General features: G+C 37.3%; 1 protein-coding gene across 1 annotated transcript in view; it reads left to right on the top strand.

Moving 5' to 3' along the window:
- AGTR1 (angiotensin II receptor type 1) overlaps positions 1-23,512 on the top strand; it is a 47,372-nt gene extending 23,860 nt beyond the window's left edge. The window contains exon 3 of the mRNA XM_034996490.1: positions 21,230-23,512. Coding sequence (XP_034852381.1) covers positions 21,280-22,359 — 1,080 coding nt within the window. The 5' untranslated portion in view covers positions 21,230-21,279 and the 3' untranslated portion in view covers positions 22,360-23,512. The remainder of the gene's footprint in view (positions 1-21,229) is intronic.
- The last annotated feature ends 2,686 nt before the right edge of the window (positions 23,513-26,198 follow it).

The following is a 26,198-nucleotide window of genomic DNA, read 5'->3' on the forward strand; positions in this document are numbered from 1 at the left end:
GCTCCCAGGTCTCCCTGAGTTGAGGAGATGGAGGCAAGAGTCCAGAGAGGCAAGGAGCTAGAGTTCACACGGCTGAGTACCAGAGAGTTTTACAAAAGAAGAGCCCAGTAATCTGCAAAGTATCGCCCTGTGTTTCAGTGCATGTGTATGAGTAATCATCCAAGAAGATTAGAGGGGACAATCTCCAGAGAACATCCAAAGCCAAAAAATAGTTCCTGTTCCTACCAGACAGAGTAAAAAACCTTGTAATTCATGGGGCATCAGGTGGTATACTCAGAAGGATTTTTTCGCCTCCAGAATAAGAAAAAAAAAATCAGCCCTAGACTAAATGCTGCTCTGGTCCCACCAAACAAAGCATCAAGGCCAGATCTGAAGGGATAAAACCATGTGCAAGTAACTTAACTGCTTCCCAGGACAAAGCTGGAGAATATTTGTAAGAATACAAAAACATCCAATAACCAACAAGGCAAAATTTGCAGTGTTTAGCATCCATTCAAAAATTATCAGGCATGCAGAGGCAGGAAAATACAATCTATAAAGAGAAAAAAAATCAATCAATAGAAACAGACTCAGTAATGATACAGATGATAGAATTAATGCACAAGGATATTAAGTGGTTATTGTAAGTGTGCTCTATATGTTCAAGGAGCTAGAGGAAAGTTTGAACATTAAGTAGAGACATGTAAGATATAAAAAAGACTGAAACTGAATTGCTGGAGATGAAAACTACAGTATCTCAGATGAAAATGCACATCGAGACTTCAGATACTAAGATGTTCCTTCTACTGTACCCACAATATTCTTCCCTGGATCCTGAGTTTGATCCCAGCAGCCTAATACTTAATACTTGCTTATTACTACAACTCCCAGGCAAATGTTGCCTTTAGCAGGTGGTTACCATCTAAAGACAACAGCGTTCCTGAAACCATGGAGCTCTGATGAGTCATGTGGACCTTTCCCATCTCACTTTGATCCCCCCCACCCCCCACCCCGGTCCGTGCCTATCTCTGCCCAACCAGCAGATTCCACTACCTTCCACGGACTGCTTACTCCTTCATTCTAATGGCATAAGGACTTCTCAGTAAAGCAGCTGCTAGTGGTCCTCAACATGGCACCTCCTGAGTTATAAGGATGTTTATATTATCAGACCAACATTTTCTATCTTCGTTTTCTGCCTTACCTTGAAACCTCTATAGCTTGAAAAAGAATGAAATTTGATCTTTTCACACAAAATAAAATTAAAATAGAAGTTAGTACTTTTACAGCTCCCCACTCTTCCCATCTAAGGTACTATGTGTAAAACCATGATCTGTGTTCTTCCAGCTAACCAGGCAATTAACCAAAATGTACATGTTGTCCTTTTGCAGAATTCAAAATATGCTCACAAGAACTAAACTATTTTTCCAACAGAACTGAAAATCAACTTGTCCAGGAAGTTTTATTAGGACTAGAGGCCAAAGAAATGTATCTGCTAGCCAAGTGTTACCATTCATCAGAAATACTCCATATTCATTATTAATCCTGTACAATTCCCTCAATGTGTCCACCTAATCAATACCAGATATATTCTCCTTATGTACTTCTGTGTTTTCCTTAAACCTGCAGTGAATTAATTTAGAAAATATATTGGTATCAAAAACACAAATGAGTAAATAATTTCTTGCTTGGAGTATCACAGTTCACTTTAGAAACAACTTACTTGACAATGAATAAATAATATAATAATAAATAAATATTTATTTGAAAAATAAGTATTTTTCAGAACTTGTTAAAAATATTTTAAAATTTAACCTCATTACCAGTTATATAACCAGGGCCATTAGGGCAGTGTGGCTCTATGGAATAGCAGCAGTCTCTGTCATTATTGATCTTCCTTTTGGTACTGGATGATATTTTTTGAATAAATGTTAAAATAATATGAAAGAATACCCAAATGTCACAGATTCTATACTGTATTCAGCCATTTGGAGACTTTGATGAAACGCAGCAACAGCTCTAAAAGACTAACAGTATCTTTAACAATATGGAACAATGAAAAGGGAAAAATAAGTTGCTATTGGAAACAGTGAAGGAGGGAGTGACATCTAGGCTGCCATTCTGGAACAGTTCTCATACTCTGAGCTAGGCTCTCCTCCTGCACACCCAGATGGGGCAGACTGGCTGGGTGACAGCAGGAATGAACAATAACCTCAGCCCATCACATCTCTGTTTTCTCACTACCTCCAACTCCTCCGCCATAGATTGTTGTTCGGTGTGGAAATGGAAGGGGAATTTCTAAAAGAGGTGTACTTCAAGTAGTGTAATATAAAAACATTGAAATATGGGGGTCTGCAGCATCTCGTGGGGCTTAGGTTCTGTCTTCTCAGTTATAAAATTAGGCAGTTGGCCTGGATCCTAGATTCTAAACTGGCAGCCCTTGGACCTAACTTGATCTGCAGAAGAGTTCTGTTCTACACAGTGTTGCTGCTATTATTATCATTATTATCATATTATTATTTGTATTAATTGAATACATTTCAAAATAGGATATTTCAAATAAAATTTTAAATGTCCAGCTTATATTTAAAAAAAAAAATCATCCTGTGCCTCCCTATCACGGCTGGCACAATTGGCTATAGCTGAGAAGTGAGACTCCCCACCCCCCATCTCCTCTGAGAAAGAGGAAGGGTCCTCCATTCACCACCATGACTGCTTCCCTTAACTGTTATTCTCAGCCCCTGTAAGTATTTGAATATGTGAACATTGGAGCATGTAATTTCAAGAGACTATCCAGCAATAAAATGTTATGAATCTCTGACTTGTTTCCATAAAAGCAAAAGACTGTAGATAATAATAGTTCAACTACATTATAGGTGAAAATAGACTTTGCTTGGATAACCTGACAACAAAAACAAGATTTAGAATACAGTAATTGTGTATTTTTACAGGGACGAAGGGCATACATATATATATTCCTGTATTTCTCTGAAGAAAAGGAATAAATATGACCTATAAACTTCCTTCTGTAGCAGAGATTTCTGTGACGTCCTGATCCACATTGAGATAAAACTGCTCTCCAAACCTAAACTCAAAGACCATTCAAAAGTCATTCAACTTTTTATGTAAAGAGAACATCTTAATTTGTTAGCATAACATAAACCATGTAATTTATCTAGAGAATGGCTTTAAACTGATCATTGACATGTATACAACCATGCCTACTGAAATACTGATTTCTAAACACTTTCTTTGAATTAGAAGCTCTTCATAGCAAGATATCCAAAATTATTAGTACATTATGTTATCCTCACAAAATTCTAATGAACTTCACAAATCTGCCTACTCTATTCTGAGTACAAAAATACTTAGCCTATTTTGTTTTCCCATTATTTCATACAGTAATAAAGTAATACCAAAAATGTTATTACCAGAAACAATACAGTGTTGTATAATTATTAGAAAGTCAATCTCGTGAAATCATATTAAAGAACAATTACCACATGTTAAGTCAGATAATTCAAGGAAGAGACTTATATGAATACTACGGGAGTTGTTGGCAAAGAAATTCTTTTCTCTGAATTCTGCATTTTGAAGGAAATTTTTGCCATTTAATTAGTTGAGGTATGATTCACCAACCAAAGGTCTATAGTGTGATATTTTTCCCCCTCCAACTTAAAGTAATCTTAAAACCATCTGCCCTTTATTTGTTAATACTTTCACTTCTTTTAAAAAATGGATCCTTCCTGGATCCTTTACATTGCTTTATGGGATTAATAACAAATTATATCACTATATTGTATTGTATAGATAGGGCTCCTAACATTGTTTCAGTCTCTTCTTGGCTATGTGTAATAACATGACAAACTATACATATGTAAAGTAAAATTTTATGGAGCAATTTACTTAGTATTGTGTGGGAACGTATGAATATATATTGAGAATATAAATAATGATAATAACAATAGATAACATTTATTGTTTAATATATGGAAATCTTTTACTCCATGTCTTATTTAACCCTCACGTTAACAGTATATAGTAAATTTTTATCCCATTTTAAAGATGCGGAGACTAAGTCTCAAAGAAGGTGAATAATTTAACCAGTTATATGATTAAGTCAAAGGTGGAGCTGGTATCTTAACTGATCTCCATGACTGCAAAGCTTATGGGTTATTTCCTATGACGCCTGACAGCCAACAGACTCTACTAAAGTTAACGTTTCCTTTTCAAACTCTAAGTGCTGAATAAATACCTCTTAATATATACATTAGCTTTCCACTTCAGTCATGTGTTAAACTTGTTTTTATTGTATCTAGTCTATTCACACTGAATGGGTATAATATACTGTCTTTTAAGGAAATTATGTTAAACATATAATCTTACAACATTCTTCCAATGGCAAGGTAGAGGCTTTATAGTCTCATTCCCATTTGTCAGGTCAAAGTCCAATGAAGGTTTAATGATTTGCCTGAGGTTTTAATTTCTAGAGAGACAAAGAAATAACCCCCAAAACCCCTACTCCTAGTTCTAGACTCATGTTTTGACTAAGTCTTTTTTTTTTTTTTTACCCCTGCTAACTTCAATCAACTGATTTCTACTCTTCAATTTCTTAAATTAGGTTGCTTTCTTACTCACTGCTTTTGGTTTTATATAGTATTAAGATTTGACATCAACGTTCACTATATCTTTTCACTCTTAATTCTGAGTGTTTCCATCTGATTGTTTATTTTTGTACTTTATGGGGTTTTTTTTTTATTTGTTTTACCCCAATTATCCAGGAAAGGCTGCCTGCATCTCTTGAAAGCTCTGATGTTCTCAATGAAAAGACCTTCTAAATGACCTTGTTTGTCTCCCATGGAGTTGCATATCACAACTTCAAATGCCTCACTAAAATGTTACCCATTTGGCATCAGTATACAGAAAAGGCTGTACTCTGTGATAAGAAGTACAGTGGTGTTTTCCTAGTGAGAGAATAGAGTTCTTAACGGAAAAGGGGGCAATATAATTTCCTCAGATCTAGCTGGTATTTTAAGCACAATGGTGCTAGAACTAGTCCATAAGGAATTTGTAGGGACAGTACCACATGAACCAGTAATTAATATTCTAGTCATGGGACTCTATTAGTATCGCTCCTTTAGAAATCCTTTTTCTAGAAATGTTCTTCCTCGGCTATAAAAAACAATTACTTAGTGCCTTTATGGATCAGAAAAGCAGTTGGGTAGAGGAGACAAGCATGAAAGACTCAAACTAAGTAACTGAAACTCTTGGGTTGCCAAACTTGCAGAGTATGGTTTGTAACTAATGGTATGTTCATCCTCTCTCTCACTTTTGTGTACTTGGTTTTATTCTAATGAGAGCCTCGATGACAGACTACATTTAATGTGTTATTCCACAGGGGGGAACAAAGCCCTCATGTGAATATAAAGTTGAATTTACATTTAAATATTGCAAAGTCAGTTCAGAACCTAACACTGCAGATTGACTCTGGCCCTGTCAGATTCCCAACAGTGTCTTTGGCAGTGATGCCACCAGAGGGCAGGGTTTGACTTCCGGACATGGTGGCTTCCTCCTAGAGGTAACTTTGGGGCCGCTACAACAGCCATCAAATCCCTTAAAGACCTTATAATAATTTTAAGCTCAAATCTCTTTTCAGGTGTACTTAAGCAGAATCCTGGAGTTCTGGAAAATGCTTAGAGAGGGTAATGTCTAGAATGATCTGGCACAACAGATATTTAGTCAACTCATAATTTCAGAGCTCCTACTAAGTACTCAACATGGCCTTGGACATTTGAAGGTTACTCAGGATTTTACCTTTTGATCTATAGTTTCCCTGGGATGATATGAATATAATACTTGAAACAAAAGCTACTAATAAGCTATAGTATACAGTTAACTTATTCCATAAAAAAAACAGGAACTACAGATATCAAGAATTGAAAAAAAGTGGGGGGACTAGAATAAGGTTTCTCAAGAGCTGCACAACTGACACTTTAGGCTCGATAATTCTTTGTTGTGGGGTCCTGCCCTGTGCCTTGTAAGATGATTAGTAGTATCCCTGGTCTCTACCCACTAGATGCAAGTAACATTGCCTCTCCCCCTCTCCGCCTGTTGTAAGAACCAAAAATGTCTCCAGACATTGCCAAATGTCCCTGGAAGGGCAAAATTACCCATCATTGAGAAGCACTGAACTAGAGTATGCAATGATGACCTTACCCCCCCAAAAAATAACTGAGCCTTGAAATTTTAGAATCTCAAAAATGTAAGGACCTGCTCTCTCAGCCTCAGTTTCCTCATCTGAAGAATGGGAATAATAGTGCTTACCCTCATAGGCCTTGTTGTAGTTTGTTAGGACTACCTGAACAAAATACCACAGCCTGGGTGGCTTCTCAGGTGGCTGGCACCTTGATCTTGAACTTCTAGCCTGCAGACCCATGAGAATTGACTTTCTCACGGGTCTGCAGGCTAGAAGTTCAAGATCAAGGTGCCAGCAGGGTTGGTTTCTGGTGAGACCTCTATCCTTCACTTGCAGATGGCCACCTTCTCATAGACCTCTCACATAGCTTTTCCTCCATGTAAGCACATTCCTAATGTGGTCTTCCTCTTATGAGGACACCTGTCACATTGGATTAGGACCCCAACCTGATGACCTCATTTACCAATAATTACTTCTTAAAAGGCCCTACCTCCATTGAGTATTAAGGTTTCAACCTATGGATTTTGAAAGGACACAATTCAGTCGAAAACAAGGCTCTTATAAATACAAAAGCAATTATCACGATGCTTGGTGCATAATAAACATTCAATTAATCATAGCTTATAAATATAACTAATGTTAATACTCAGCCACTTTTATAAGTCATCTTAGTGCATCAGATACCAGCAAAATCATAGAGGAGCATAAAACAACGGTACATTAAATAAGTTTATTTGAACACTTGTGTGTCACTCTGTGCTGAAGTTATTAATTGAAAAGTTTAAACTGACATTTTCCCCACTGATATAGCTAATCACTTCAACGATGCTCTATCTTCCTTTATGTGAAGTTCAAAGGGCAGTAGGTCTTGCATCCCCAGCATCTGATGAGTAGTCAGTGTTCCAGAAATAAATTTGTAAGTACTTTGGGGGATTTCTATGTGTAAAGAAATTCTATATACAGTAGCTCCCCCCCCACCATATGTGGTTTCACTTTCCACAGTTTCAGTTATCTGCGGTCTGGAAGCAGATGATCCTCCTCCTGACATACTGTCAGAAGGTCCATAATAGCCTAATGCTAGGTCACAACCTATGTTATTCACCTCAGTTCATCTGGTCACATAGATATTTGATCATCTCACATCATTAGAAGAAGAGTCAGTACAATACAAGGTATTTTGAGAGAGAGAGACCACATTCACATAACTTTTATTACAGTATATTGTTATAATTGTTCTGTTTCATTATTATTGTTCTTAATCTCTCACTGTGCCTAATTTATAAATTAACTTTATCATAGGTACTTATGCAGAGGAAAAAAACACACTATATATATAGCGTTCTGTATCCATGGTTTCAGGCATCTACTGGGGGTCTTGGAATGTATCCCAACAAATGAGAGAGGAGTACTGCAAATATTTCTCCAAGAGGAGGCTTAAGAGTGATAATTCACTTTCACCCTCTAATTTGTTTTTTAGCTTCACCTATCTACAGAAGCTAGACCCAAAATAAATTGGGGAGAAAAAAAATAGTTTCAAACATCCACGGTCTTCAGCTGGAACCAAGTAACTGGAGATTTTGAAATTGCAAAGGAACATGGACCTTCTTTAGCCAAAAATATTTGTTTATAAAAACTCGAGGATGTTAGATATTTCTGTCACACTGGCTTAGCATTTGACATTTCTGCTGGCTCAAGTGCAATTGTGCTGTCCTATTTCTGACTGTGGGGTTCCCTCCCTAACCACAGTTGATTTCAGATTGGAGGCTTGTAACTTTGAGGACAAGACCAGAGTCAACTTAGCTAGCTGGAAGAACAAGAAGAATTTTACTATTGTGAAGACAGGAAAGTGCTGTTCTTACAGCAGGTTCAGGAAGAGTGGAGTCGACGTTGACAGTTGCTGACTTGGACAGTTTTGTTGTCAGTAATAAAAGTAGGAATTGCTTGCTGAAAGCGAAGGCAAGAAAAGGACAAACTGCTATGGCAAAGTTAAAAACAAGAGGAGATGGTGGTCTTGGTGTGGCAGAGAATGTTCAAAAATACTCTCCTTGTCCTTAAAGAGTTGCTGCATGAGTAATGTGCCACTTCACTACATAGCCCTTCTAAACAGAAATGCTGTATTTCCACTTTACAAACCAAGGGATACATTTTATTTTACATTTAGAGGAAAAACAGACAATTGAAGGCAAAAGTGGTGCAGTAACTTATGCAGCTCTCTGGGAAAGAGTTCACTTTTTTCCCTGCTGCTCAGACTGCACACAAATACTGGGTATATATTTTAATTTCAAATCTGACGTGTGACATCTGGTAACCCATTTATTGCTAATGAAGTTTTCACAGGAAGGCAGTCACCAGTATCTCATCGTATTTTCCAGTTGGCAAAGTATTGTTACCTTTTATTGGCCCAGCATTTGTGCCACTTATCACAGCCTGTTTAGTTAGAAAATACAAGTAGTCCCACATAGAAATGAATGGAATGGAAATAATAGCAGATAGAGCGGTCTAAACTTTTTATTATAATCAGTGGTGTAGTATCATTGTAATTTATATTTAAAAATTATATAAGTATTCAAGAGAATGATTAGAGCTGGCAGAACCCTCCAGTCCAAGTAGCTTGTCAGCAGTGCCATCAGCCTCCCTCTCTGAGCCTCTCTACCTCTTTCTGGTACCTTCGCTTCTTCCACTTGCAGCACCCAGTGCAGTGCCCCAGTTCTCCTTATCCAGATTTGCTTGTAGGGGGGGAATTAGTCATTTATACCATAGTGTAAATTTAATAACACTAACAAAAGTCTCAGATCTGCAGGATCTTATGACACCTCCACATACATTATCTCATGAGGTTCCCAGCAATGTTGTGAGCCTGACAGGACAGGTATCTTTTACTTCTTCATTATCATTTTTCAGATGAAGAAAATGAGTCACAGGTTAAGAGAAAAGCTAAAGACTCCATAGCTCGTAAGAGGTAAATTCACGTACTGATTCCGATCTTTCGGTTCCCATCACCATGCTCTTCTACCGTGTTAGTCTGGCTTTCACCTGAGTCAGTTTATCTCCTCCCTCAGGTAGATCTTGGAGGTATGGAAGTGGATACTGTCAACCCAATCCCACTTAAAGAAATTCCAGACATTTATGAATGAGTGCAAGGAGTATTTTATTAGATGACATCCTGTTGGGCACCCCTTAACTACACTAGTCCTGAATGTCTGAAAGAAAAACACAGTCTAATGAATAATTCCCAAGCTGTATTTTAGGAGTCTGTCATACTTATTCAGGTTTTGATGCCTCAGAAGAGCCAAATGAAAGCATTTTAGCTGAGGGCACTTTTGTCATTTGTTGGATTTGGTTTTGCCTATTAATCAGGATTAGCAGCACACAAGCCAGAGTTGCAAATTAAGATGACAGTAGGGCAATGATTTTTAAACATTAGTGTACATCAAAACTACCTGGAGGGCTCATTAAAACATAGCCTGCCGGACCCCACCCACAGAGTTTCTGATTCAGTAGGTCTGGAGTGGGGCCTGAGATTTGCACTCCTAAGGAATTCCCAGGTGAGGCTGATGCTGCTATTCCCGGGACCACATTTTCAGAACCATTGCTAGAAGGGCTCTGTAGGTGAGGGAAGCATCTAACGCTGTATTGTCTAATTTGGCAGTGAGCCCCAAGTGATGACTGAACTCTTAAAGCGTTCAGCTACTTCCAACTGAGATGTGCTGGAAACATAAAACTATACTCCTAATTTTTAAGAGTTGGTACCAAAAAAAATGTAAAATATTTTCATTTTTATATTGATTACACGTTGAAATGATAATATTTTGGATATGTTGGATTAAATAACATATTATCAAAATTAATTTCACCTATTTCTTTTTACTTGTTTAGTGTGGCTACTGGGAAATTTTTAATTACATATGTGGTTCACATAAAATTTCTTTTGAACAGCACTGTCCTAAAGAATTGGAAAATAGCAGTGGGGATTAGTAAACCACAGAAAATTCAAATCCCAAAAACTGAAAGTGTTTCAGGGGACAAAGAAAATAAATCTGTTGGTCAGATTTAGTCTGAGGGCCCCACTTTATACCCAAGACATTTGCTGCTACAAGTATTAAATGTAGAAGCCATACAGTATCTACCATTTGACCTTTCTTTCAGCATTAATCAAATGCCTCATTATAATTCTTGAAATAAATGCATTAGACTAAAATAATGAAAAGTATTTCTGCTGAATTTCTGAATAAAAAAATTCCATTAATTTTTGAAGTTCTGAGCTTTCCTTATTTAAATTTCACTTATCCTTCCACTACAGAAATCATATAAAATTTGTATTTTCAAAGTGCTTTTATGTCTTCCTAAGACCTCACTGTTTACCTTTAGCAATCTATGAAACAGAGGTGGGAACAAGGGTTAGTATTTCCATTCTAAATATTTTGTAATATTTAAGGGATAACAAAGAGGTTAAATTACCTGCGTATGACTGTGTCAGTGGTTAGCGACAGAGCAGACTGACAGAACTCTCGTCCAGTGCTTTCTCTAAGAGACTATTCTGCTGTCTCTCAGTTTTTACAGCATTTTAATGTTAAAAAGAAAAAAGTAGCAAGAAAACTGTGTTTCAAAAAAAATGCAATTCTATGATATAATCAAACATTACCTTACAGAATTCATTTTCTTAGGACAAAGTCCATTTAGCCCTTCAAAATACTGGCTAATATACTACTTCAAAATATTATTCTAAATAATATATTACTGTGATGTTCTTTTATAATACTCTGCCCTCACCTCTGTGTTGTTGTTTTTTTAAGATTTTTTTTTTATTTTTTATTAGAGAGAGAGAGTACAAGCAGGGGGAGCAGCAGGTAGAGGGAGAGGGAGAAGCAGGCTCCCCACTCAGCAGGGAGCCGGACATGGGACTTGATCCCAGGACCCCGGAATCACGACCTGGGCCGAAGGCAGCCGTTTAACCGACTGAGCCACCCAGGCGCCCCTCACCTCTGTGTTTTTATCTGGACAACTGAATCCCATTAACTATTTGCTAAACTTTAAAAAAGTTGTATCTTCCCAACAAAGAAATCTGAAAGTAGGTTTGTTTTGTATGAGTTATTTTAACAATAACACATTGTGCCACCTTTTTCATAGGATGATGTAATCCTGACTCCCTAACTGCAGGGCATGCTTGTAATTTTGATTTGCAGCCATGAAACAATCTGTCTTTACCCTTTCACCTGGAATTGCCAATGAATAATACAGGGATGCCTGAGAGGCTCACAGTCTAGAAACTAATCTAGCTAGTCTAAATTAGGGCTCAAACTTACACACTTGACCTCAATAACCTAGGGTCACAACCAGCTATCCAAATGCTGTGCTGGGAAAACATTTCTTTGAGTAGATAATCTAAAAAATGGGGAGAAAAACCAATGTCACTATAATATAATACTCTTACATAGAGTTTCTTTATCTTCAGTAAAAGGTAAAATTCATTTTGTTTTTAAGAAAAAAACTTCTTGTATTTAACTACAGAATGTTATTAAATCATTGTGGCATTAATAATATCCATATCGATAGATAGATGTTGGCTGATTTAAGGATTTATCAAGTCATTTCTACTTGTTAAGCCATTATTGCCTTTGTCTTCAAAAGATATATACCTGTTTCAAAGAAAGGTTATAAAATTTCAGTGTTTCAGGAGATTTCTTTAACCACGTACCAGTTCCCTGAGAATGCAGAGGTCTAAAGAAGCTAAGTGACTGGTTCAAGGTCACCTAGTTAGTGAATGAGAAAGCCAAAATTAGAATTCTAGTCTCCTTATACATTGTGTAGGACCAGTTTGTAGACTATCATTCAGAGTATTCCTACTGCAATCAGAACATTGGGCAATTTGGGGAAACATGTACAATACAGGTAATATTTGATCCTTCTAGCTTCATTTAAAATGTATGATTATGAGGACTGGGTTATATGCAACTAATGAATCATTGAACACTACATCAAAAACTAATGATGTACTATATGTTGGCTAATTGAACATAATAAAAAAAAGATAAAACTTAAAATTTAAAAAAGATTTTAAAAATTAAATTAAATGTATGATTATGTGATTTCTATAATGTTAAAAACTTAAATCTGAAATGAACTGCCATGTGGCCAGTAATTTCTAACATAAAACTCATAATACATATAAATTCTATAATAATATCATGATTTCTTAAGTGTACAAATTAATTAGCACTTCCTTTCTTTCCCAGTAACTTTCCTCATACCCCTTTAAAGTGGAATGTGAAATGAGATAGGCAGTTTCTGCTGCTGATTTAAAGTCTCAGAGAAGCAAATATGAAGTGGCTTAACATACAAAATTTGGGTTTTGCTCACAAGTTGGATAAAACAGCTGTTGACGGAGATGCCCACATTGGAGCTGCCTTTTTCATCTGTTGAAAAAGGAAAGCTTGTGAACAGTCTCCAAGAGCCGTATTATTAAAAATGATGTTTCCTCCCTTTTGATGAATGGCTGAGATGCTGATCCTTTGAAATGTGGTTATGATTCCCTTGGGGAAATTCTGAGTTCCTACGTTTGAGGAATTTGGGAGTATAAGAGAACAGGAGTTTATTTATATACAAGCCTTCTTCCAAGCTGTATTTATTTTCCTTTTCTCTTAGTCTGCACAGCACAACTCCTTCGAGGCTCACTAAAGCCTTCCATGACCCTCTATTTTTAACATAAGAATATTCTCTACTAACACCAACAGGTCAAAAGACGATTTCTAGCATGTGATTAGACTTAATGACATGTATCTCATCCCTACCTGTTTCCCTTTTCTTTCTGAAATTAAAAAAATTAAAAATACAACAAAAAACAACGAAGAGTTTAAGATAGAAAAAGAGTAGGAAGAAATATCATAGGAATAAAGGGAGTTGTTTGGGGGCTTGGGATATTCATCACAGGTGAGTTATTTGAACTGTAATGTATGATAAATAGAAGCATCTGAAGTGGAAAGAAATTGAACTGTAATTTAGTGTTACATTATTAGATATTAAAGTATTGAATAATTTCTAATAAGCAAAAATTTAGGATTCACATTTTACCTTCGCTGAAGTGTATACCCTAACTTGGAAGGAATTTCTTAATTTTCTTTCATAAAGCTGAGTTCTTCCTATTCTTGGGCTATTTTGGAAAGCAGAGGGGAGGGCTAGTTGAGGATGGCAGGACATTTAATCACCATCACCACAGTTGGTTACAACTGGTATGTGCAGAAATAAGAAGGCAGTTCTATTTTCATTTCTTGTGAGGCAGGCCACAGTGGATGATGCTGACTTGGGAAGAGGGCCAGAAACCACTTTTTACCACTTAGACATAGCATACAGCCATTCATTAAGCTTAAGGACACTGAATCTTGAGTACTTATTCAGTATGGCATTAATAATTGTGATAAAATATATTGTGTGTTCTAAGAAAAATATTCACCTAGGAATTGAAGAGGTAAACAAAATCATCTCCCAGAAAAGTATTTAACATAGAGAGGTTAGTCTAGGATTGCCAGCCATTCTCTCGTGCATCTGACTTAAAAGCAATTCTGGTCACTTGCCCCATGGTGCTAAGCTCTCTGCCATGCTCCCTTCTTCCTGGCTGCCAGGATTACCATGATGGAAAAGAGTACCACCAGAAGGGCTTGGATGCTTCATTAAAAGGCATGATGGGTTCTCCCTCTCCCACTCCCCCTGCTTGTGTTCCTGCTCTCGCTCTCTCTCTCTCTGTCAAATAAATAAATAAAATCTTTAAAAAAAAGAAAAAGGGGGGTGCCTGGGTGGCTCAGTCGTTAAGCGTCTGCCTTCAGCTCAGATCATGATCCCGGCGTCCTGGGATCGAGCCCCGCCTCGGGGTCCCTGCTAGGCGGGAAGCCTGCTTCTCCCTCTGCCACTCCCCCTGCTTGTGTTCCTGCTCTCGCTCTCTCTCTCTGTCAAATAAATAAATAAAATCTTTAAAAAAAAAAAAAAAAGGCATGATAGGGGCAGGAGTGAGCATGAATAGGGGCAAGACTATAATCCAAAGTTTATTGGGTCCAAGGAACTTAACCATTATCTCCAAATAATGTGTAGGGCAACTTCCAGTCAAGATGAAGGCAATAAACTAAGCAATCATGGACATTACCCTTCTTTCTCTAAATACATAAAATATCAAATCAAAGCTCTGAATAAGAATTGAGACCACGTGGGGCACCTGAGTGGCTCAGTCAGTTAAGCGTCTGCCTTTGGCTCAGGTGATGATCACAGGGTCCTGGGATCAAGGCCCACGTAGTAGGGCTTCCTGCTCAGCGGGGAGCCTGCTTCTTCCTCTCTGCAACCCCCCTCCCGCTCATGTCCCCCCCCACTCTTGCTTTCAAATATATAAAATCTTTAAAAAAAAAAAAAGAGAAAGAAAAAAAAAATTGAGATCAATGGGCCAGAGAAGAACCAATACCAGTTATACAACCAAGATAAAGTTTTAGTGAGTTTATCAGGATGGAATTCGAGACCATTAGACGTGTGCACTAAAGGCAAGTGAAACTGGCTTTCCTGGTTAAAGCCAGAAACTGGAAAATTACTGCCTATTGTGACCAAAAACTAGATAACTTCTGCAGACCAGCAAAATTTTGAGAATGGGCGGAGGGCCTAATCTGCATTATCTGAAGAAAAAGTATGGCATTGGAAATGAGGCTGAGAACTGGCATTAAAATACAACATGAATATTGTATGCCCAAGCAGAAATTTCACGGGCCACCACCATACAGACATCAGGCCTCCTAAAGAAGTTAATCCCCATAGATTAACTCACAAAAATTACAAAATTTAAGATAAAGGCAAACGCCAAGGAAGAGTGTCCACGGATGAAACAAATAGAATTTATATGAGAAGAACTACAAACTACAAATAGTAAAGCAACTGGATAGGGGCTCTTAACATACAGATGTTCGAAATGTTTAAAGAGATAAGGGTACAAATAGACCCCATAAAATAAGAACAGAAGGTTAAGAAATAAGAACAAGTGGATTTGAAAAAGAAACAAGTAGAAACCGTAAAAATTTTACTGCCAACTTCTATGATTCAGTGACTTCACAAATGGATACTGACTAACAGTTGTCCCCGGTAGAATGCCTCATTCATTACTGAGGGAAAAAAACACACAGGAGCAGAAACAGTTGCTTTCTAAAGTCTAAATTATAAAATAGAGCAATAAAGAGAATGACTTTTGAACAGGATGGTTTATTGAGCTGCCCAGCACTCCCAGCAAATGACTTACAAACACTAGTCTACTCTTTTAGATATTTAAGAAAGATACTTTGATAGAAGATTATTCTAAAATATAATTACTTTGTCTTTTAGTTCTCTCTCTATTATCATAGGAAACTATGTGGTATTTTTTTTTCCTTAGATTGCAAACTCATTAAAAAAGGAGCTTGTAATGAACAATTTAATTAGATTGGTTTTGGCTTGCCTAAAAGCTTAAGAAGATATTAATATTCTAATCAAAAGTCTTGGGGAAATATTCTTAGAATTAGAGAGAAAAAGACAGGAAGAAGGAAGGAAGGGAGGGAGGGAGGGAGGCGGGGGGAGAGAGAGAGAGAGAGAGAGAGAAAGAAAGAAAGAAAGAAAGAAAGAAAGAAAGAAAGAAAGAAAGAAAGAAAGAAAGAAAGAAAGAGAAAAAGAAAGAAAGAAAGAAAGAAAGAAAGAAAGAAAGAAAGAAAGAAAGAAAGAAAGAAAGAAAGAAAGAAAGAAAAAGAAAGAAAGAAAGAAAGAAAAGAGAAAAAAGGAAAGAAAGAGAAAATCTTCCTTCTTAGGCTTGTTTTTAAGCATAAAGGAAGCTAATTCTTAATCTCAGGAAACAAACTGAAGGTTGCTGGAATGGTGGGGAGTGGGAGGGATGGGGTGGCTGGGTGATAGACATTGGGGAGGGTATGTGCTATGGTGAGCGCTGTGAATTGTGTAAGACTGTTGAATCACAGACCTGTACCTCTGAAACAAATAATACATAATATGTTAAAAAAAAAAAAAAAAGAAGATAGTAGGAAGGGTAAAATGAAGGGGGGGAATCAGAGGGGGAGACAAACCATGAGAGACTACGGACTCTGAGAAACAAACTGAGGGTTCTAGAGGGGAGGGGGCGGGGGGATGGGTTAGCCTGGTGATGGGTATTAAGGAGGGCATGTATTGGATGGAGCACTGGGTGTTATACGCAAACAATGAACCATGGAACACTACATCAAAAACTAATGATGTAATGTATGGTGACTAACATAACATAATAAAATTAAAAAAAAAGAATAAAGGAAGCTGTCAAGGAACACAAGGTATCTACTGTGAAAGCAAGCAGTGGATAAATGTAGGGTGGCCACCATGAGCCAACCTTGTGTTTACAGCAGACTGAAAGTTCCCACCTGACTCAGGGCCAATGTATTCAGCTGTTTATGATGATTTTTTTACTCATACTTTGAAAGAACAACATCCTGGTATTTTTAGCCTTTTATGTCAAGAGAAAGAACTTACCAATGATAAACCTTTTAAAAAAAATCTTTCATGTTTTTCTGAGCCATGGCTAAGTTAACATTCGCTTGCATTCAAAAAAATAATAGTAAAGATTCAAAAAACCATATTTATTAAACACATACTGTTTGAAAAGTATGCCCAGTGCTTTTGGGTTATCTCATTTAATTCCCATAACAATCATATGCAATAAGAATCACTGTTCCCATTCCTCACAGATAAGGGAACTGAGGCTTATGTTCAGAGAAACGCGGTGACTTACCCAGAGCCATATAGATTTGTAAGTGGCAAGGGAAGATTCCGTTATAAGTATTTTGACTCCAAATCCCATCTCTTTTCCCCCAAGAAGAAATGGTGCTATGGGATTCATATAAGGCACAGAGCCTGTGTAAAAGCTGTGGTTAGGCCCAGAAACAGGGAGAGGTAGATCTCCTGATTTTTTTTTTTTTTTTAATCAGTATATCCTACATGCCGAAAAACCTACTGGGAGAAGAAATAGAATGAAATGTAGCTGCTTTCTGGGATTCATAAGTTTGCTGTTCCTAATAGATCACATCTCTTTCCTTTGGCTCCTCATCAAAACAGCATCCTTTTGGCTTCAAAGAGAAAAGAACCCTACTCTTTCCCACTCATTTATCATCAATCATAGGTGCCAACTAATCACAAGAGTTCCATTTTCCCTCTTTCCTGAGAATCTGGTTTCTCTAGGAAAGCCTATCAGTGGCAGCAGTGCCGACGGAGAACGATATTTCTTGCACACCATCATGGCCCGAGTCACCCTCGCATCCAGTGCACATTCAGATCTGACATCACTGCCCAGGCGGTTGTGAGATATCTGTAAATTTTTAAGAACAGTTTCCCATGGATGATGCTGCAGACATCTGTAAGGAGGGAAAAGTTCAAGTGATGACAATCTCTACTCTACCTCGGCTGGCTCACTGTTGCCTTTAAGTTCTAACCACTTTGTTTCCCATACATCCTCCAAAGTCCAAATACCATCTTCTCTCGGGGGTGCCCCCGATCACTCCCCCAGTCTCCCACCACCAAGCTGGGTCAATGATAAATACGGAACACTCCATATGATCCTGTTATGGCATAATATTCAACACTGGAGATAATTCTGTCTTTAAAGCTCTAAGCCCCTCCCCCCGCTCCCCAGTAGACTCAAATGCCTAAAAGGAGAAGGAATATGAACTTTTTCACTTTGCATCCTTAATCCCAGCACATAGTAGGTGTTCAGTGAATATATGATAAATGGATGACTGCCCATTAAATGCACTCTTTGCATTTATACTTCCCTATGCTTGCTCCCATTGTTTCTATCATCTTAAAATTCCTCTCCCCTTTCTGCTCCCCTCAAATATGAGAAAATTTGTTTCCTTACCTGGCAGGAAGTCTTGGTCATTACTTATATATTTATGTAAAATGTTCTTCTAATTAGTATATTCAATGTGATGTCCAGAGTTTCTCAAGTGATATACTCATTTAAATAATAAATACCTGGGACGCCTGGGAGGCTCAGTCAGTTAAGTGGCTGCCTTTGACTCAGGTCATGATCCCAGGGTTCTGGGATCAAGTCATACATCGGGCTCCTTGCTCAGCGCAAAGCCTACTTCTCCCTCTGCCTGCAGTTCCCCCTGCTTGTGCGCTCTTTCTCTCTCCCTGCCCCTGACAAATAAATAAATAAAATCTTTAAAAATAAATAAATAAATAATACCTTACTAAACTTTCCAGTGATGTTCCCCCAGTTACTCAGAGCAGCCTTTTAATATTAAACATTAGTCAATATGAATCAGTATGAACTGAAGAATAAACTGACCTCAGATTGTGAAGGAATTGGAGTCCAAAATATGTTTGTAAACTGGTCCTTTCAAATGCAAATTTTCCCATAGAAATGCTTTAATAAATGATGGTTACAGTTCCAGCCTATTGAATAAAATTCTAGTCACTCCAGACACAGTATTAATGGAACCAGCCTGAGACGTGTACTCTTAGAGTTAGGGTCAAGAGAGAAAAGAAGAAAGAGAGGAGAATTTCCTCCCTACTTTCAAGCACCCGAGCTCATGGCCCCCAAGGGATTGTAAAGCATTAAGTTTCTTCCTTCCTGTTAGTGCCCTTGTGCCCAAGCTGAAGCAAATATTTACCTCTACCCTAGTTTTCAGTTATGGAGTTCACCCAGGCTGCTTTTTAATCTTTGAGATTCTTTAACCTTGACATTTCCACTTTTTCCTAGGCAAAATCCAACTGATCTCAACCAAATGTTAGAAGAACAAATAAGTAAATCAATACACATTAAGGCGTAAATGACTGCTAGCCCATAAACCTTTTATGAAGCATTTAATTTTTAATAGAGAATAGTTGTTTACCTAAAGGAATTTATATTTCTAAACTGGCATAATTTCAGTAACTATAATAAAATAAACTGAAAAATCAGCAAAATATAGGGAAATCCTTCTGTGTGAGGAAGAAATAGGTCATATCTCCCTGAGAGCCTAGCCCTAGTTTCCATTATATTTATTCCTCCTTTTCATCTTCTGTTTTAGAAACCACATATTTCTAAAAGTACCAAGGATTTTTTTGTCTGTTTGTTTGGTTTGGTTTTGCTTTTGGTTTGGATTTTTTATCCAAAGTGAGACCCAGGTTAACATTGAGTATTTTCTATAAGATCCTTTCAGGAACAAAATGTAAATTATTTCATTAGCCCCACGGAAACTAGTCTCAATATGTTATACTCACAGCTTTTAAGTTATATGCATTTACTCATTCTTTTGTCCTCTGGCTGCATTATTCATCAAACATTTATCATCTGTCCCCTGGAATAGGCTGGGGCCTCCAACAGTAAACAAGATTATTCAAAACAGGCCCTACCCTCAAGAAGCTGACATACCAGTGGAGAAGACAGGTCAACAGACCATTACAATACAGTGTCAATCCTTGCATCCAAAGTGCCAAAGTGGCTTAACAAATGGAACAGCCAATTGCCCAGACAAGTCAGAAAGGCTCCACAGAGGATGTGACATCTGCTTGTCTGTGGATACTAATGCTCCCATGAACGAAAAGAGAAGAAAAACATTTCAATTATATAAGGCTGAGTACACAAGGAGGAGATGATGGGGACAGGAAGCCAAAACCTTGGATAAGGAGAGTAACTACCTCTTGGGAGAGGCAAAGAGGCCACTTAAGAAGCTTTTCCTTCCTAGTGTTCGCTTTTAAAATCTAGCTACCTGAGTCTCATCCCTCTTACAGCACCACTTTATACCAAGATGAACGCTACCTTAGGTGTATGTGCTCATCCAGCTCTCCTGGATGCCAAGCACAGCTCTCCTGGGCAGACTAGTAGTGTCTTATTCTTGTCTAGGATACTTTGCTGAGAGGAATGAGAGGAATGCACAGCCATGCTCTTCTAGAGACCTGCTCCTGGTGTAGCAAGAGGATCTTTACCCAGCACCCCTTTCCCGCCCAGTCAGCCTCGCCTGTGCCCGATGCTGAGCTTTCACCTCAGAGTGTGCTGTGCCACATCCTGTGATGTTACCCTCACAGCATCCTCAGCCTCCCTCCCAAGGGTTTTCTGACAGACTCTGCTAGGGCAGAATATGTTGATGTTCTAAATCACATAAATGAATAGCCTGATTACTTGTTATGTAAAATATTGAAGCAAATATTTGCAGAAGTCTTTATGGAGCTCATTCCTGAGCACCTGATTCTTCCAAAAATCCTAGAGAACTGCTGCTATCTTAAGCCCCCACAAAAAGACATGTTTTATTGATAATCCTGACCTATTCTGCTCATTTGACATTCTTGTTATACAAATGGTTAACCTCAGAGTTCACTCCAGAAATCTCTGGCAAGCACACAAGTTAGGAGATTCAGTCTCTTGTGGTAGATTGAGTTTGAAATTAAAGAATAAAGTGGGTCTTGCCTGTAGTGGCCTGAGAAACCATGGCAAGAATCTGTTCCACAAAGTTTTGAGCACTCCCCCTTATCCCTTCCTAAATCAGTTCCCACAATGACCAATTTCCTCAGTAACCTAGAGGAAGCTATTCTGATGACTTCAGGGAGGATGCTAATAATGTTTATATTTAAGTAAAGATTGTGAAATGAAAGAAATGGTTTGAAGAATAAGATACAGATGTGTCACACTTCTGAGGTTAAAGACAAATTAATTAGCCTTGCCTACCTCTGGAAAAACTCAAGTGTTCCTGAATAACTAATTTAATTCAGTGTTATTTTCTGACACTTAGATTAGGCTTTTTTAATCAATTTGGAAGCTAGGATTTACTTCTAGAAAAAATGCAAAGGACCTAGATAAGTTTATTCACATAGGATCCCTACTTTCATTTGTGTGGAGGATATTTATCACTTCCTAGAAAAGCAATATGTTCTAAAAATTAATTCAAATGTGTAAACCTAGACTTTCTCAGTTCAGGTTTTCTCCAGAAAGTATCTATTTTTCCCTAAGACTAAAGTTGAGTTACTGTATTTATGATTGAAAATAATACTATATGTTTATAACCGAAAGTTAATTTTTTTTTACCTTTTCATTTTTATTTTCTCCAGGTGCATCTGGCATAGTGTCTGAGACTAATTAATTAACCCAAGAGTTCAAAATGATCCTCAACTCTACCACTGAAGATGGTATCAAAAGAATCCAAGATGACTGTCCCAAAGCTGGAAGGCACAATTACATATTTGTCATGATCCCTACTTTATACAGTATCATCTTTGTGGTGGGAATATTTGGAAACAGCTTGGTAGTGATTGTCATTTACTTTTACATGAAACTGAAGACTGTGGCCAGTGTTTTTCTTTTGAATTTAGCACTGGCTGACTTATGCTTTTTACTGACATTGCCACTGTGGGCTGTCTATACTGCGATGGAATACCGCTGGCCCTTTGGCAATTACCTATGTAAGATTGCTTCAGCCAGTGTCAGTTTCAACCTCTATGCCAGTGTGTTTCTACTTACATGTCTAAGCATCGATCGCTACCTGGCTATTGTTCATCCAATGAAGTCCCGCCTCCGGCGCACAATGCTTATGGCCAAAGTCACCTGCATCATTATTTGGCTACTGGCTGGCTTGGCCAGTTTGCCAACCATAATCCACCGAAATGTATTTTTCATCGAGAACACCAATATCACGGTTTGTGCTTTCCATTATGAATCCCAAAATTCAACCCTCCCCATTGGACTCGGCCTCACCAAGAATATACTGGGTTTCTTGTTTCCTTTTCTGATCATTCTTACAAGTTATACTCTTATTTGGAAGACCTTAAAGAGGGCTTATGAGATTCAGAAGAACAAGCCAAGAAATGATGATATTTTCAAGATAATTATGGCAATTGTACTTTTCTTTTTCTTTTCCTGGGTTCCCCACCAAATATTCACTTTTCTGGATGTATTGATCCAACTGGGCATCATACATGACTGTAAAATTGCAGATATTGTTGACACCGCCATGCCCATCACTATTTGCATAGCTTATTTTAACAATTGCCTGAATCCTCTCTTTTATGGCTTTCTGGGGAAGAAATTTAAAAAATATTTTCTCCAGCTTCTGAAATACATCCCCCCAAAGGCTAAATCCCACTCAAGCCTATCAACAAAAATGAGCACACTTTCCTACCGCCCCTCAGATCATGGAAATGCATCCACCAAGAAGTCTGCCTCATGTGTTGAAGTTGAGTGACACACTTGAAACCTGTCGCTGAAGTAATCTTGTGAAAGAAGGAGCAAGAAAAACATTCCTCTACAGCACTTCACTACCAAATGAGCATTAGCTACTTTTCAGAATTTAAGAAGAAAAAGGTTATGTGGTCTCAACAAAACTTTCCAAAGCTCTGAACAAAAGCTTTTCTTTCCCTGTGCAACAAAACAAAGCAAAGCCATATTTCGCCCCATTTTGCACTAGATAGATGATGGCCACTCAAAGAATGATGTCAGAAACTGGATGAATGTGTTGATTGGGAAAATTTTACTGACAGAAATGACATCTCCCCAGTCTGCTCTTGTTCTGCTATTTTTGATTTCCACATAAAGGTATTTGGAATATGTTAAACCCTGAGAGGAGCAACAGGGGATCAGAGCTCAAGATTGCTCTGCCCAATTTCCAAAGGGCAGGAAAGCTTTTGTTCCTATTTAGCTATTAGCAACTCTGGCCCACTTGTACATGCTACTGGCACATTTTGTACATAGACTTACTAAGCAGTAATCATCGAGTTTCAGAAACTTTTGTGAAAGTCAACTAATGTCTTTTAGATTCACACTGCCAAAATATGCCAGCTAATTGGCTTATTTGTACACAGATACTACCAAAGTCATATATAAAAGCTAAACTACTTGTAAAGGTATTACCCTGGTCCCAGGTAGTAGTGTCTTCCTAGTCATATCAGTTTTGTTTCATATCTGAGAAGTATATATATTTTGTGGTAAAAAGATTATATATCATAAAGTATGCCTTACAGTTATAAAAAGTGTATGTTCTATCTGTATATGTATATCTATATCTCTAAACTGTTACTTGATTAAAATCTGGCAAACCTTAAAATAATTTTATCATAATGTATTTAATCTTCATTACTTAAAATGGATGCTGATTTATTTTTAAAACAAGACAAATGTAACTATGAACACATTTCCATTTAAATTTTAATAAAACAGATAGTTTAATACTATTGCTTATAGATTTTATATCCTGCCATTGAAAAGATAAATAATACATTTTATTCCACTGCACAGCATGTAATAAATACATCCTTTTGAGTTTTTCGAAGTTTTTTATGCAACAAAGAAAAAAAACCAATTTCTTATAACACTAAAATAAGACATTATTTTACACATCATTTTTTAATAATAGGACTTTTCTAATTACATACATGATCATTGTAGGAAATGAAGATATAGGAAAGCATAAAAATAAGTTATATTTAGTTCTCCTGATTAAAAATTACCATTTTTAACAGTTGGGTGCATTTTCTTCTACCTTTTTTGGATTCATTATACACACATACATATATAAATCATGATATTTGAGTCAGAATGTATATAGTACTTTGTATACAGATTTTTCATTTAATGTAATAGCATGGTAGCTTGTCACATCATTAAATATTTTTCTAAAACATTTTAATAATTGAATAACATTACAAGATACAGACACATTCTAATATAGTTAACTAGTCCTGAAACTGGGAGATTTAGCTTTTCTGATTTTTTGCTATCATAAATTGCACTGTGATAAATGTTCAAGTACTAAATCTGATAAATTACTCAATACAGTTCTAGAAGTGGTACAACCGAGTATACAGATATGAACATTTTTAATTCTCTTAATACATATTGCCAAATATTTTCCAGAAAACTTATAACAATTTATAATACTACCAACTACGTATGAACATATCTCACCACAGTCCCAGCAGCATGGGATATTTACTAGATTTAAACAAAAAGGAAAATTTACTGTACTACAGGTACTACATGCAAGAACAGGGATGCACCTGCCCTAAAGGAAGTACTGTAGCATTTCTGCTCCACTTAGGCAGTTGCCTCATTTTTCTCCCTAGAGGCCTCCCTGGCTAGGGAGTCCACACGGAGCAGGCTGATGTGACCATCTGACTCAATAAACATCAAAAAATGGGGGTGATGTACGAGATAGTCGATGGAAGCTGTAGGCAAAGGAGCGGGCATTCAGAGAGGTCTTGGTGGGCGGGTCAGAATCTCCACAAAGCAGCCTATTACATTCACACTCCCAAGCATAGAGAATTTATTTGAGAATAAATGTGGTTACAAATGTCTCATATTATCTTCCTTTTATATTGTTTTTAATTTCACTAATATAATGCCAGCCACTAACTCCAAAGTTCTGTTACTATTTTCACCAAGTATCACCTCTAAAAAATAAATTCTATCTTATCCCAAATTAGAGTGCAAACTTATCCTATTTGAATTCCCTCCAAGTCAAATGTATAACCCGTCCATTTTTTTATTCAATAGCCATCTTAATCTAAGTGATTACAAGTACTTCAAATTTGCCAAACCATTTGCTAAGTTACAGTTGATAAGATTTCTGGCAGATAATTGTATTTGGATACCCTCTATCTCATGTATTTATTAGCTGGCATGAATAACATGTTCCAAGCCTCGTTTTCATTTAAATTTAATCAAACTATATTGTGATTTTTTCCCAGTTCCATTTGATGAAATGGACATTGGTAACTTCAATGATTAATATTGCTTTTTTCAGTAAGACCAACTTAATACTGAAGTAGAGACTCTACTTACCAAAATACTAGGATGAGATGCCATAATTTACTCTTCATTGACACATTCAGAAGTCAGGTGAACTCCATATTTTTTTGGAATGTTTTTAAAATGTATGCAGAAAGGAATATACACCATAATGTTATAGGTGCCAAATCATCCCAATATGCATTCCAACAGTAAACATTTCAATCAGCTGCTGTGGGCAGTATGAAAGAGAGCCAAGTAAGAAGTAGCTTGATTGGCAAGCCATGGAAAGGCTCACAGAGATCTGATACCACAGATTCTCAGTTTTAAACTCTGTACACTGGGCCTTTTTTTTTTTCCCAGGAGAACATGCCAATCTGGGGAACCACAGAAGAGAAAACAGATTCAGACAAATCATAAAAGTGAAGTGAGTGAAGAAAATGACTCCCAGGGAATCTTGGATACTGGTATGAAAGATGATTTCCCCAAGGATAAAGAAGAAAGTAAATCAGGAACAGATGAGACAGGAGTGAACAGAAGCCTAGAGGCAGTCACGCACTGCCTCAATGCTCAGGGTGCAACCTTCACAAAAGAGCTGCATATGGATGTTTTGGTCTCCAGAGCCATGTTGTATCCACTGGACCAAAACTAAACACAGGAAGATGGAACCTAAATATTAAGGAGGGAAGCAAGTTATAAACAGTAGACAATGGTATGGGACAAGATTCAACTTTATGATTTTAAATATTTCAGGCTGCATGTTGGGAGAGAAAAGGTAGAACTTTTTGGTTCTAGAACCACATTGAAGCTTTGATGAGACTGAAAAATAAATGTAACAGGAATAAGAAAATGGAAGAGGTGGAATATCAGAGCTAATGGTCAGAGAGTCAGATTTTTGAAATTTAAAAATTAGACTGAATCAGTTAAAATATGACATCTGTAACTACATCCACTATCATCTGATATATTTGTGTAGTGAACACCTGTGGAACTATCTATGTAGTGCCCCTTCACCCCTTATCATAGGAATTTCCCCACCTCACCCAAGGACAGGACCACCTCAGAATGAACCATTTTCCTACCTAATCCTATCCCCAGGCCACAATTAATTGGTCCAGGCTTGAAGTGAACCAATCACAGATTTTTTTTTTCCTAAAGATCTTTCAAACAGATACTGATAAACAGTTGGCCCTTTCCCAATGCTGGAAGTTGTGAAATGTAAGCTTGGAATCTATTAGCAGCCATGTCCCCAGTGAGAGTGAAGTTAACAGAAAGGGCAAAAAGCCCTGAGATGCTTGA

The sequence above is a fragment of the Mirounga leonina genome, unplaced genomic scaffold, assembly GCF_011800145.1.
Source record: "Mirounga leonina isolate KUSES-001 unplaced genomic scaffold, KU_Mleo_1.0 Mir_115, whole genome shotgun sequence".
Classification (NCBI taxonomy): domain Eukaryota; kingdom Metazoa; phylum Chordata; class Mammalia; order Carnivora; family Phocidae; genus Mirounga; species Mirounga leonina.